Source organism: Delphinus delphis, chromosome 15 (assembly GCF_949987515.2).
Source record: "Delphinus delphis chromosome 15, mDelDel1.2, whole genome shotgun sequence".
Classification (NCBI taxonomy): Eukaryota; Metazoa; Chordata; class Mammalia; order Artiodactyla; family Delphinidae; genus Delphinus; species Delphinus delphis.
Genome location: NC_082697.1, coordinates 77,795,070 through 77,809,226, shown reverse-complemented (window position 1 = coordinate 77,809,226; position 14,157 = coordinate 77,795,070). Strand labels below are relative to the sequence as shown.

At 54.0% G+C, this 14,157-nt stretch overlaps 1 protein-coding gene and 1 long non-coding RNA gene across 4 annotated transcripts in view; both read left to right on the top strand.

Annotated features, from left to right (window-relative positions):
* The window catches only part of RCC1L (RCC1 like), a 33,306-nt gene extending 25,457 nt beyond the window's left edge, over positions 1-7,849 (top strand). For 2 of the 3 annotated variants that reach the window (XM_069541419.1, XM_060032210.2), the window contains one exon: positions 7,033-7,241. In XM_069541419.1, coding sequence (XP_069397520.1) covers positions 7,033-7,110 — 78 coding nt within the window. In that variant the 3' untranslated portion in view covers positions 7,111-7,241. Of the gene's footprint in view, positions 1-7,032 lie in introns of all 3 variants that reach the window. The other variant, XM_060032212.1, reaches the window with a different exon arrangement.
* On the top strand, positions 965-4,664 carry LOC132438218 (uncharacterized). The gene is made up of 3 exons (XR_009522159.2): positions 965-1,051; positions 3,033-3,222; positions 3,877-4,664. It is a non-coding gene; the product is annotated as an uncharacterized lncRNA (long non-coding RNA).
* Positions 7,850-14,157: the final 6,308 nt, after the last annotated feature.

The window sequence follows — 14,157 nt, the reverse complement described above, 5'->3', positions numbered from 1 at the left end:
GGGCTCCGAGAGGGAGAGGGTTGAGATGAAGAAGTTGACGTGCCAGGAGCTGTTTACAGAGGCCAGTGGAGAGGACTATTTTACAGCGGATTTAAAAGAAAGCGGGATGTTTAATGTTCAGAGTGCCTTACCACAGCCATCAGAGTGAAACATGAAGGCTCTTCTGAGGGGAGGATGCAGTTACACAAAAAGGCTCATTTCAGAATTAAAGGGGAAGAGGGTTCCTTCTTAAGTTGTAGTCTATCTTAGTGTCGTTTACTAAGTCAGTTCTTTAAGTTCTTCAGGAAAAAAGAGGCTATCTATTTTTTTGAATACAGAACATATGGACGTGGTACAAAATGTATTATGAAAGATAAGTCTCCCGTCTCTTGTCCCAGAGGCAGCCACTGGTTCTGGTTTCATTGTTCCCTTCCAGAGATAGGCTCTGTGTAGAGGAGCAGGCGCTTGTGTGCGTGAACGCCTGTGTGTGTGCACTTGCGTGTGTTCGCGTGTGTGTACGTGCCTAAGTGTTTTCTTTGAAGGTTAGGTTTTAACGTGTTTTGAGGTTGTGTAAAGCATTTTTTAAAAAACACATGTAAAAGTGCAAAAGAAATGTGTAATAAAAAAATAATAAGGGGGACTTCCCTGGTGGCGCAGTGGTTAAGAATCTGCCTGCCAAAGCATGGGACACGGGTTCGTGCCCTGGTCGGGAAGATCCCACATGCCGCAGAGCAACTAAGCCCGTGTGCCACAACTACTGAGCCTGCACTCTAGAACCCATGAACCACAACAACTACTGAGCCTGCGTGCCACAACTACTGAAGCCCACGCACCTAGAGCCCGTGCTCCGCAATGAGGGAAGCCACCACAATGAGAAGCCTGCGCATTGCAACGAAGAGTAGCCCCTGCTCGCTGCAACTAGAGAAAGCCCATGTGCAGCAACGAAGACCCAACGCAGCCATAAAGGAAGGAAGGAGGAGAAAGAGAGAGGGGGAGGGAGGAAGAGAGACAGAGAAAGAAGGAAAGAAAGAAGAAGAACAGAAAGAAAGAAAGAAGGAAAGAAAGGAAGGAGGTAAGGAGGAGAGAGAGAAAGGAAAGAAAGAGAAAGGAAGGAGAGGGAGGGAGAGAGGAAGAGAGAGAAGGAAAGAAAGAAGAACAGAAAGAAGGAATGAAAGAAAGGAAGGAGGTAAGGAGGAGAAAGGAAAGAGGAAGGAAGGAGGAGAGGGAAGGGGAGAGGCGGAGAGAGGGAGGGAGAGATTGAGGGAGGAAGAGAGGGAGAGGGAGAGGCAGGGAGGGAGAGGAGGGAGGGAGAGAGAAAGGGAAGGGGAGAGGCGGGGAGAGGGAAGGGGAGAGGTGGGGAGAGGGAAGGGGAGAGGGAGGGGGAGAGGGGGGAGGGAAGTGGAGAGAGGGAGGGAGAGAGAGGGAAGGGGAGGGGAGAGGTGGAGAGGGAGAGAGGGGTGGAGAGGGAGAGGGAGAGAGGGAAGGGGAGAGGTAGGGAGAGGGAAGTGGGGAGGGGGAGGGAAGTGGAGAGAGGGAGGGGGGGAGGGGAGAGGGAAGTGGAGAGGGGGAGAGAGAGCAGGGGGAGAGGCAGAGAGAGGGAGGGAAGGGGAGGGGAGGGAGAGGGAGAGGGAAGGAGAGAGGGAGGGGGAGAGGGAAGTGGAGAGGGGGAGGGAGAGAGAGGGAAGTGGAGAGTGGGGGAGGGAGAGAGGAAAGGGAAGGGAGTGAGGGAGGGGGAGAGGCGGAGGGAGGGAGCGAGAGGGAGATGGAAGTGGAGAGGGAGAGGCAGAGAGAGGGAGGGAGAGGGAAGGAGAGGGAGGGAGAGAGGAAAGGGAAGGGAGCGAGGGAGGAAAGGGGAAAGGGAAGGGAGCGAGGGAGGAAAGGGAAGGAGAGAGAGGGAGGGGGAGAGGGAGGGAGAGGGAGGGAGAGGGAAGGAGAGAGGGAGGGGGAGAGGGAGGGAGAGGGAAGTGGAGAGTGGGGGAGGGAGGGAGAGAGGAAAGGGAAGGGAGTGAGGGAGAGGGAGGGGGAGAGAGGGAGAGGCGGAGAGAGGGGGAGAGGGAGGGGAGGGAGAGAGGGAGGGAGAGGGAAGTGGAGAGGGAGGGAGAGGCAGAGAGAGAGGGGAGGGAGAGGGGGAGAGAGAGAGCGGGGGGAGAGGGAGGGGGAGAGGCAGAGAGGGGGAGAGAGAGAGCGGGGGGAGAGGGAGAGGGAGGGGGAGAGGCAGAGAGGGGGAGGGAGAGAGGGGAGAGGGGGAGGGAGAGAGAGAGGGAAGGGGAGAGAGGGGGAGAGGCAGAGAGGGGGAGGGAGAGAGGGGAGAGGGGGAGGGAGAGAGAGAGGGAAGGGGAGAGAGGGGGAGAGGCAGAGAGAGGGAGGGAGAGGGAAGTGGGGAGGGAGAGGGAGGGGGAGAGGCGGAGGGAAGGAGGGAGAGGGAGAGGGAGGGAGGCGGAGAGAGAGAGGGGGAGGGAGGGAGAGAGGGGGAGGGAGGGAGTGGGAGAGGCGGAGAGAGAGGGAAGGGGAGGGAGAGGGAGGGAGGGAGGGGGAGAGAGGGAGAGGGAGATGGAGAAAGAAAGAAAGGAAGGAAGGAAGAAAGGATTTATCGGTCAGTGTTTCAAGGCACTCACTGTGGTGTTTTAGGGGCTCTTTCTCTCAGCTCCCCCTGGCTGCTGGCTCCCCTGAGCTCGGCAGGCCCTGACTCCGGTGCTTTCTCTAAGAGAACAGGTCAAAAGGGAGACTTTAAACTTGTTAGAAGGAAATGGCTGTGGCCCAGAGCTGTCCCCAGCCTGGCCGGTGCTGACCCGCTTGTTCCCGGGGACCCCACCCCGGGTGAGGAAAGGCATGGCGGCGGCTGGACCGTGGCCGGCAGCTCAGGGATACGGAGCAGTTAGAATCCTGCTGCTTCTCTTGGGAGCCACTCGCAGCCCTCTCTTTAACAGCCCCCCCTCCCCCCGCAAGGGACTTCCTTCTGAGGGGCAGCTGGGGAAATGGCCAAGCAAGTGGGTTTTGAATGAATGACCGTTGTGACTAGGGGCTCCCCACCTGCCTCGTGTCCTCCCAATTAGAGCGAAGATCAGCTGTGAAATCAGGTTTGAGAGCGTTTTCGTTGTCCAAGTGGCCGGGCCAGGCTTGGCCTCTGTGGTGGAGTGCCAGGCCTGGGGGCAGATGCCCCGTTGTTCAAGCCGGACCCCTGCGCCGAACGTCCCTCTGAAGTGTTGTTCCCGGCCTCCATGCCATCAGGGAAAGGTCACTCAGGTCTGTTCCTGTGACGGCTGCTTTCATGCCCCACACCATTGTCTCCCCTTGTGTGTCTGTAGAGCTCCTTCGCCCCCCGTGTCACCTTTTGGTCGGGGTTGGGAGCGTGGTGCTGAGGTCCATGCCGGCTCCAAGATGCGAGGCTGGGGCTCTGGGAGGGTGGTGGTGACAGGAACCAGGTTTTCAATCAACTAGGTTGGATTCCTTAAAGGTTAGTCTCTTGTTGGGTAGTTGGACCTTTCTCCAGTCTGTTCTGTTGTTGCTTAAAAAAAAAATTGCAGGTGATTTTTATTCTTTAAACACTATTTTCTTATTAATCTTAAGTAGGGGATATGTTACATCATTTAAAAAGTATTCCAAGAAAGAAAAAAAAGAGTAAAGCCATATTTGTAGGTCCTACAGTGCTATTAACTAGTTATTCTTAGACTTCCTTACAGAGCCTGGGCTTTTCTGATGATTCGTAGGCCTAGGAAGTGACATCTGAGTCACCTGATTGAAACCTCTCCTTCCGGAAGCTGTCCAGGAGGTTTTCCTCCTCCACATTGATGCTCAGAGCTCAGAGAGGTTCAGTGATTTCTCTAAGGTCACACACCTAGTAAGAAGTGGAGGACTTCCCTGGTGGCTCAGTGGTTAAGAATCTGCCTGCCCATGCAGGGGACATGGGTTCGAGCCCTGGTTCGGGAAGATCCCACATGCTGCGGAGCAACTAAGCCCGTGGGCCACAACTACTGAGCCTGTGCTCTAGAGCCCACGAGCCACAACTACTGAGCTCATGTGCCACAACTACTGAAACCCGTGCGCCTAGAGCCCGTGCTCCACAACAAGAGAAGCCACCACAATGAGAAGCCTGCGCACTGCAAGGAAGAGTAGGCCCCGCTCGCCACGACTAGAGAAAGCCCGTGTGCAGCAACAAAGACCCAACACAGCCAAAAATAAATAAATAAATAGATATATATTTTAAAAAAAGTGGAGCCAAGAATCAGACTGAGAATTTCTGACTTTAAGACGTCACCATGGTCCCCCTCCGTCACCATGGTCCCCCTCCTCTTTGAGGGCCTGAGCTGGGTTCCCCTGGAGTCCCCGCGGTGGAGGGAGGGCGAGGTGGAGGTGGGGACCCTCTGCCCGATGGCAGCCCTGCGGGCCTGGGAACAGGACACTGGGGAGAGCTTTCGAGCGGTGCCACCCCCACCCAGGCCCTAACTTTCCATCGCACATGACCGCCATTCTCAGGGCCCGGAGCTGTCCCGGGGGCCGGTGCTTTGCACCGTCTCTCTAATCCTCAGAACAGCCTGTGAAGGTTGGGCTGCCCCCCAGCCTGCCCCCGTGCACACTGACCTCAGGATTCGAAGCCGCTGGCCCAGTCTCTCAGCCGCGCAGTGGGTGGGCTGCGACGTGACCTCGGTGCTCTGAGCGCAGACTACGCTTCCCCCTCGCCGTGCGCCTCTCTGGTGGGGCTTGGGTTGGAGCACAAGCTGGGAACCCTCTGCTTCCTGGGCCTCTTTCTTACCTGGCTGCTTCAGGAGCCACAGGCCCCGGCAGTTCTGACGCCCCAGGGGAGGGCACGCCGCAGGGGCTGGGCCTCCTCGCAGGCTGAGCCGGCTCCCCTCCCGGGTGTGGCCTGGCTTCTGGGCGCGGGTCAGGGCATCCCGGGTACAGCCGAGTAGGGACACGGCAAGTCTGGTGGCCGGATCACAGCTGGTCCAGCGCTCCTCTCTGCCTTCCTCTGCCCTTCACCTGGTGGGTGTGTGTCTTGGGAACTTGTCCTCGTGCAGAGAGCTGTTCCTACACTGATTCTGCTCAAACTTTTCAGAGTCACTCAGGTCAAATATGGTTCGTTTTCTGGAACTGTTTGCCTTTGCAACAATTTGAGTATAAATTGGTTTAGAATAGAAACTCCTTTTAACCCTGATGAGGCCACAAATAAAACGTGCCTGAGGGCAGCCTTCTCTTGGACTCAGTTCAGAGGCAGACAGTGAGAGGCAGTTGGCCGGGGGGAGCTGGGGCCCCGGGAGCCACCTGCTGCTCCCCAGAGAGGCTCCTGGGGCCAGCGACAGCCGTGACCATCGTCCCGGCAAGTCAGCCAAGGTGAGGTGGCTCCCTCTGCTTTGGGTTCTGACGGTCACAGCCCTTGGGGAACAAGGACAGAGGTGCCCCAGTGTGACAGCTCGGCCGCAGGTTAGCGCGGAGAGCGGCCCTTTCCTGGGGAAGGTCAATAAAGGTGCTCTCGTGGCCCGGGGAGGTTGCTAGGAGCTCACCTGGCCTGGTCACCCCAGGCAGCATGTTTTCTTCTGCTTCTGTGGCCAGCCTGGAACGCTTTCTGCAGCTCTGGGCCTTTGCGATGAGCTGAGGGCACCGCCGCATGTTTGTTCAGTGATTTCTGTAACAGGTTTTGCTGGAGGCGTTTGTTTAGGGACGGGTGAGTAGCACGACTTGGTTGCTAGCATCCGCTTGCCTTGTGGCCGGGAGACCCTAATGGACTTGTCTCTGAACGGTTGATGTTGCTGCCTCTGGGCTTTTAGGGCAGGCCATCTGGACGAGGCCTTTCCCTCTGAAGCTCAGTAAACTCCGCAGGCTGTTACAGATCCCTGTCCAGCTGTCACGCTGCCCCGCTGAGCGCTGCCACGGGGGAGGGATGGCAGGATTCGGATCCGGTCAGAAGAGCAGCATCGGCGTCCTGGCAGGGCTGAGGGGGAGGTGGTGCAGGTGCTCTGTCTTAGAAATTGCCCCCTAAGAAGACACTACACTCGCACTGGCTTTCTGCGTCTAGAAGCTCTGGAAAGACAAAAAACCAGTTAAAAGTAGTTTCCAGCTCAGAGGGAAGGTGGGGAGCAGGGCACATGATGACAGGGTGGTGTCCAAGGGTATTTAATACCTTTTCTTCTTTTCTACTGAATGTCATTTTATATCGTAGCCACATGGCTATCACCTATTCAAAGTAATAATAATAATAACATTTATAATAATAATACAACAAGAGGAGAAAGCAAAGTGCCCCCCTCCTGGAGAACTGGGTGGCTGTGTGCACCTGGAGATCCCTCCTGTGTTGTGGGCACCATGGAGTTTGGAGGGAGGGGGTCCATCTCCACGGCCCAGCTGTGGGGCAGTGAGTCCCCGTCAAGGCCAGCAGGCTGGAGCCTCCACACACACGAGGCTGCCTGCACTTCACCTGGAGGGTTGGGCCTGCCTGTGATGAAGTGATGTCAGTGTGGGTGACAGTGTCGGCAGGGCTGCCAGCCAGGCCTCTGGCACCTTCTGAGACGAAGTAAATACCCCTCCTCCGGGGTGCGCAGGACCTGGGAGCAGCCTGCCTGGGTCTGGAGCTGACGTGTAGAGCGGGTGAAGGCACTAGGCTGGGAGGCTTCCTTCCCACAGTGGACCCTGAGGGCAGGGCAGGGCAGGAGGGTTTCTGGAGCTGCTCCAGGGAGCTGTCTGGTGACCCCTGGGAAGGGTCTCTGAACAGCTGGCTTGAGCGCAGGTTTGGCCTCTGGGGAGTCACACTCACGGGGAACGGCCTCTGTGGGGTGTGCACGTCCCAGGACGGTGCAGGCAGGGTCCGTGCGCGTGTCCAGAGCGGCCTCTCGGGGGGTGCTGCCCGGGTCTGGGTGGGGAGTCAGGACGGCCCTTCCCACGGTGGGTGCATCACCCTTCCCAGCAGACCTGCCGGGTGGGTGAAAGCACCCCATTTCCAGGTGAGGGAGCCGAGGCTCAGAGCAGTTAGGTCACCTACCCAGAGCAGAGCCGGGGTCAGGCCCTTGATCGGCCACCGCCAGGCCATCTCTCCTCACGGTGTGCTGGTTCTTGTTTGCTCAGGTGACGATGCCTGGGGAGCCTGTGGATGTGGCGTGCGGTGTGGACCACATGGTGACCCTGGCCAGGTCCTTCATCTGAACGTCCTCCCCGGCCCGCTCGAGCCAGGCCTCGGCCTCAGGACCGCTTGGACTGCACAGCAGAGGCAGCCGCTGGGGCTCTGGTTGGGGCCCGAGAGGGTCGGGGCCCTCCGTGTGGTAAGCCGCACTCCCCGGCAGCCCGGAGCGGTGTGACCGGAGGTTCCGGGACGGGGTCCCCCCTCCTGCCGAGGGTGAGACGTGCTGCACTCAGCACAGACGCCGCCGTTATCGGCCGAGCCCCAGGGGTGTGTGGCCCCGGCAGGGCGAGGATGATCTGCTCATCTTGGCTCCTTCTGGGGAACACACGACGGCTTCTGGTGTCACGTCTGGTCTTTGGAAAGCTTAGCCCGCTCAGCCGTCTCTGCTTGCTGCTGGGACACCAGCCGAAACCCCTTGCACTGGAGGTCTCCCTGGAAATGCCAGTGGGCGCCAGCCCAGGACCCTGTGGGCCCATGGCTCTCAGCAGCCTTGTAACCATCCTTACTGCCTGGCTTAGAAGACTTGAGAAGCCCCCACGGGAGGAAGAGCGAGGCCAAATTCTTGTGGGCCAAGGGCTCTGAACACATCCTGCAAAAGCTTGGCTGGAGTACTAGTCTTGGAGAAGGAAAATTCAGAAACAGTGACAAACATTTGCATTAGTAGTGTAACTTGTCTTTTTCTTTAAAAACTTCTTTTAAAAATCTCTCTTGGAATAAAGTCTATTTTCTGCTTTTTCGTTTTTAAGAACTGGAGAGGCCTTTTTATTTTAACCTGATCATTTAGAGATTAGCTTTCAAAAACAAGGCTTTTGGTAAAGAGGCAACTAGAAACCAGTGAAAAATACTCTAGAAGACAGCCCCACTTGAAAACTGTTTGTTTTCTGACCAGAGTCTGCTCCCACAGTGCAGTTGGGAGAAAATGATGAAGTATAAAACCAACTGGGCAATCATGTCACAAAGCAGGCTCTCACTCACGGTTTGCCTACATCCCCCATCTTTTATTCATTCACTCAACAAACACTTACTGTTGTACCCCATACTTGTCAGGTACTGTTGATCCCACTGGGTCACGTGGTGGCAAACAGAATCCCTGTAAGCAGGTCTCATGACACTTACATTCGAGGAGGCAAAACAGACAAGCAAAATGCAAAGTGCATTAGGTGGTTGCGTGGGCTGTGGAGGAAAAGCCGGAGAGGGACAGGTGGTGCCGGGCGCGGCGGTTTAAAGCGGAGCCGTCACTGACCCGACATCCTCGCTGCGACCTGAGGCAGCTCGAACCGGCCAGGCGGTGTCTGGGGCAGCGGCCCTGGGACCCCTCACCTGGGCTCCTATCACCTCCACTTCTCTGTAGGGGGACCAGTTCTTATGTTTATTACAGCAAAGTTTTTCCATAAACTTGAAACAGAAATTGAAAACCATCTGTCATTTTCCTTCCTGGAGCTTCTAGTTGGGCCGAGGACCACGTCACCCCAGTGGTGAACGGCAGTAATCCGTCCTCAGGGAGATACACGCCTTGAAGCACATGCTGATTTGAGGAGGGCGATGTCCCCGAAGGGCAGGCCGGGGTCCCCCTAGTGATGTTCAGGGACCGTGGGGGATGGTGGTGATGGAGGGTCTCTGTCGAAGGTGGGAATGGTTTTTAGCCTCCCCTCGTCCCCTCAAGTGGCAACCATGACTCAGGTCCAGTAACTACTTCCACCTTGGACACAGCACCCAGGGTATATTAAGGGATGTCTTTGGATTTGTCTTAAAACCCAGTGTCGGGACTTTCCTGGCGGTCCAGTGGTTGAGACTTCGCCTTCCAATGCAGGGGGTGCGGGTTAGATCCCTGGTCGGGGAGCTAAGATCCCACATGCCTCATGGCCAAAAAACCAAAACATAAAACATGCAGCACTGTAACAAAGTCAATGAAGACTTTAAAAATGGTCCACATAAAAAAAAAAAAAATCTAAAAAACCCCCCAAAACCCAGTGTCTCCCAGTGGGGTCTGTGCCCTTTGTGGCGACAGGGGTTCCCAGCTGGAGCGCATCTGCCAGGCCCTTCCCATGGCTGTCCTCTGTGCTCCTGTCCCTTCTCAGCTTTGGTCCTGTTGTTCCAGCCTCTCCCAGCATTTAACAGAGGCCTGCTACACCATTGGCTCAGCTGCTGTGATTTCTCATCTTGTTCCTGTGAAGGCTCAGTGTTTCAGGCTCCGGGCTCCTCTCACATTATCGAGTGCATGGATGACACCCTGGGTGAAGCGACCATGGGCCACCTCTGACGTGATCTCTCTTCTCACACTCAGACTCCGTCCATTCACAGATGTTGGGGCCAGTGCAGAGCCCTGAGAAGGCGTAGGGACTCCACCGCCGTTTGGGTGAGTGGACAGCCCCTTCCAAGGCACTCGGGTCTCTGCCTTCCGTCCCCTGAGCCCCCGGCAGACGTGCAGGCTGCCACTTCATAACGGTTCTGGGGGAGGGACGGCTCTCACTGTGCGCAGCACCTTAAATCAGCTAATAGAAGACGCGGCTCACCACTCTCGTCAGGTCAGTGCTGACACACTCAGAATCCTGTCATGACCACGCTTGTCCCCTGAATAGATGGTCGCCCATAATAAGTGCCCAAACACTCATGCACTTGCTGTGTTCTGTGCGACAGTCAGATGCCGAGAACATCGAAACGGTGCTGACTTGGCCCAGCAGGTGACGGCCTGGCCGTGCGTCCGGCCAACCAGGCCCAGGGCAAAAGCTTGGGCTGCGTCCGTGAAGATCGACACTGTTCTCCTGTGTGACGCCCGGTCCCAGCACCTCCCGACCGGCAACAAGAGGGACTCAAACTGTCTCGTGGGCTATTCTTTTTTATCAGAACTGATGAGCTGCCTCGTGTGGTGTGACGTACAGACAGACCTTGGGGCAGCACCCAGCACAGGCCCGGCCCTGTGAGACAGCCATCGTCCCAGCGCCCGCCCAGCCCAGGACTGACCCCCAAGAACTTATCCCCTCCCCCAAAAGCCCCATACCTGCCTTTCTGTCTCCCAGGATGCATTACCAGCCACCCCCAGAGACTCAGATTGCATTGATCAAGAAATCCCGGCCTTTCTTCCACACGAACCTTGCTATTTAACCTGGAGCAACAGCTGGATAGATTAAGCTTGAGCTGAGACAATGCTTGGAGTCCTTCTAAGATGTCTTTTCTCAGATTTGGGGCCACACTGAGGTGCGTGCTCAGCAGTCACATTTACAAGGATAAATCCAGATACCGTGGTCACCTCCTCAAACCAGGAGTCCACTGTCTTGCCAAGGAGGCAAACAGGTGAGATGTAGCTGGTGGGGGCGGGGCTGGCCCACGGGGCTGGAGGGTAGAGTAGCTTAGTCTTGCCATCGCTGTGGTAGCCTGGTGGCAGCACAAGTGCCAGGAGACCAGAGAGTAGAGGACATGAAGCCATGCCCATCAGAAAATGCCCTGTTTGACAAACGAGACCTCGTCAGACTTAAAAGCTTTTGCACAGCAAAGGAAACCATCCGCAAAACAAAAAGACAGCCTACGGAATGGGAGAAGATATTTGCAAACGATGGGACTGACGGGGTTAATAGCTAAAATATACAGACAGCTCATACAACTCAATAATAATAAAAAAACAACCACCACCCAATCAAAAAATGAGCAGAAGACCTAGATAGATGTTTCTCCAAAGAAGACATACAGATGGCCATCAGGCACATGAACAGCTGCTTAACATCGCCAATTATTAAAGAAATGCAAATCAAAACCACAATAAGGTATCATCTCACCCCGGTCAAAATGGCCAGCATCAAAATCTCTACAAATAATTAACGCTGGAGAGGATGTGGAAGAAAGGAAATCCTCGTATACTGTTGGTAGGAATGTAAATTGGTGCAGCCACTATGGGGAACAGTATGGAGGTTCCTTAAAAAACTAAAAGTAGGGGCTTCCCTGGTGGCGCAGTGGTTAGGAATCCGCCTGCCATTGCAGGGGACACGGGTTTGAGTCCTGGTCCAGGTAGATCCCACATGCTGTGGAGCAACTGAGCCTGTGCACCACAACTATTGAGCCTGTGCTTTAGAGCTCACGAGCCACAACTACTGAAGCTCGTGTGCCTAGAAGCCCATGCTCTGCAACAAGAGAAGGCACCACAATGAGAAGCCTGTGCACCACAACGAAAAGTAGCCCCAGCTTGCCGCAATTAGAGAAAGCCCATGCACAGCAATGAAGACGCAATGCAGCCCACCCCACCCCCAAAAAACCAAACAAAAACAAAAATACTAAAAGCAGAACTACCACATGATCCAGCAATTCCACTCCACTCCTGGGAAAATGTCCAGAAAAAACAAAAACGCTAATTTGAAAAGATATATGCACCCCGGTGTTCATAGCAGCACTATTTACAATAGCCCAGACATGAAAACGACCCAAGTGTCTGTCAACAGATGATTGGTTTAAGAAGATGTGGTGTGTGTACACACACACACACACACACACACACACACACACACACACACACACACAATGGAATATTACTCAGCCATAAAAAAGAATGAAATATTGCAGCAACATGGATGGACTTGGAGGGTATTATGCTAAGGGAAATAAGTCAGAGAATGACAAAAGCAATATGATAGCACTTATATGTGGAATCTAAAAAATAATACAAGTGAAGCTATATACAAAACAGAAACAGACTCAGACATAGAGAACAAACTCATGGTTACCAAAGGGGAAAGCGGGGGAGGGAGGGATAAATTAGGATGGGATTAACAGATACACCCTACTACACATAAAATAGATAAGCAACAAGGATTTACTGTATAACACAGGGAACTATATTCAATATCTTAAAATAACCTATAATGGAAAAGAATCTGAAAAAACATATACAAGTTAATCACTTCCCTGTACACCTGAAACGAACACAATATTGTAAATCAACTATACTTCAATTAGGAAAAAAGAAAATGCCCCATTTGAGTCTACCCTTGCAGACAAAAACTGACCGTAAGCTGCTCCGTAGCTGCAGTTGACCTTCATTCCAGTGGGGGAGCGTTGAAGAAGCAAAGGCTGATTGGGTACATTCTCCGGAGCACCCTCCATATGCCAGGACCTGCCAGTGTTTGGGGTGTGGCAATAAGGATGCATCATCCTTGCAGGTACACTGGGGCTGACTGCCCCTGATCACTCTGGCCTCAGAATGGAGGAAAGCAGGATGAGGCCACTGCCCCACAGAGCAGCCGAAGGAGGCGGTGTTCTCCATGGGGACTCTGGGGTTCCTTTAGGCAGCTTCTGCCCCTTAACCGTGGCCTTCTCAACCTCGCCTGTGTAACAGAATCATCTGGGGATGTTTTTGTTTTGTTCCTGATAAACATTTTGTTTATTCATTCATCAGTTGATGGATATTTGTGTTGGCTCCACTTTGGGGCTACTGTGGATAATGCCAAAACATTCATGTACACATTTGACATTAGCCCAGAGTTTGAGTTTTTTGGAACATTCCCATACAAGTTTTGGGGTGAGTATGTTTTCAGTTTTCTTGGGTAGATACCTCGGATTGGGATTGCTGGGTCCTTCATTTAAATTTTTAAGTTTTGACACCTGTATTGTGGAATCCACAACACACTGTAACACTGAGTTCCTAGACACTGATTATCTATTTCCCGGAATACAACTTGAGCTGCTGCCTACAGGCCTGTTAGGGGGTCTCTGCTCACTTCTCCTCAGCTCTCTCTACTCAGGACCCTCTCAGTGCCCGGTGCTTCTTAGTGTGGGGAGATGGGCTGCGGTCCAGCTGATGGCTGCCAGAGCTTCCCGCTGGTCCAGCTCAGGTGGACAGCTCCTGGAAAACATCTCCAACGAGATGCTCCAAGACCAGCTTTTGCAAGGGAAAGACCTCTGTGGTCTTTCTACCCCTTTATGCTGCCCTCCACTGTGTTTACAGGAACTTTCTTTAACCATCAAGGATGTTAGACTAACTCACATTTTCTTGGCCGTCCTTCCTGCTGTGCATTCACACCTCTTGCCTTCTCTACCACATTCATTTTTTAAAAAAAATTGAGATGTGAGTCACATACCGTAAAACCATTTTAAAGTGTACAATTCAGTGGTTTTAGCCTATTATCTGTGTGGTGCAACCGTCACCACGATCTCATTCCACACTCCCTTTGGAGAGCTAGTGTTCACCATCGTGAGCCCCTGCTTCCCCACCAGCTGAATAAAAACCAAGGGGAGGCAAAGTGACTACAGAGTGTGCTCTTTCCTTCTGTGGCCCTGCATTCCTTTTATTACTCTTTAAAAAACTTCTATTATTTTTTGCCACACCACACAGCATGTGGAATCTTAGTTCCCTGACCAGGTATCGAACCCTCACCCCCCCTGCATCCCTGAATTGGAAGCATGGGGTCTTTAACCACTGGACTGCCAGGGAAGTCCCCTTTTTATTACTTTTTAAGAGCGGGTTGAGGAGCTTTAAAAACTATACTGAAGCCAAGATGAGTTGAATCAGACTCTTTGGGGTAGAGTCCCGGCATAGGTAACTCTCCCCACTCTCCAGGGGAGTCCAATGTGCTGGGGTAAGAACCCTGCCAAGATGCAGCCAAAGCTGCTCCCACGAGGAATTACGCCCTGGCTGGGGGAAGGGCACATGCATGGTTCGGAAGGTGGGATGCCAGCCAGTCCTCTACATCTGTGATGCCCCCCGCCTTCCTGACTGCACTGTGAAGGCCCTTGAGTTGGCCAGGGTCATCTCTCCTGAGAAATGAGGCCAGGATCCTGGCTGCCCCCTTTCCTCCTTCTATCAGCCATGTTCAATAACCCAGACTCACCATTCAGATGCTAAGTTTGGTCTCCTGCATGAAGTCCTCCGTCGCTCCCCATGGTCTGTAGCAGACTGTGAGGCCCCCAGCTGGCCTGAGAACCCACCTTGCATTTCAGCCTCATTTCTACCAGCCCCGTCCATTTCCTCCCTCTCCCACTTTGCTTCTCCATCCCAGCTACGCTCCCCTCTAGGCCTTCTGCGCCTTTGCTGTTCCCTCTGTTTGGGTCTCCCTGCTAAGCTTACCAAGCTCAACCCTAACGTCCTG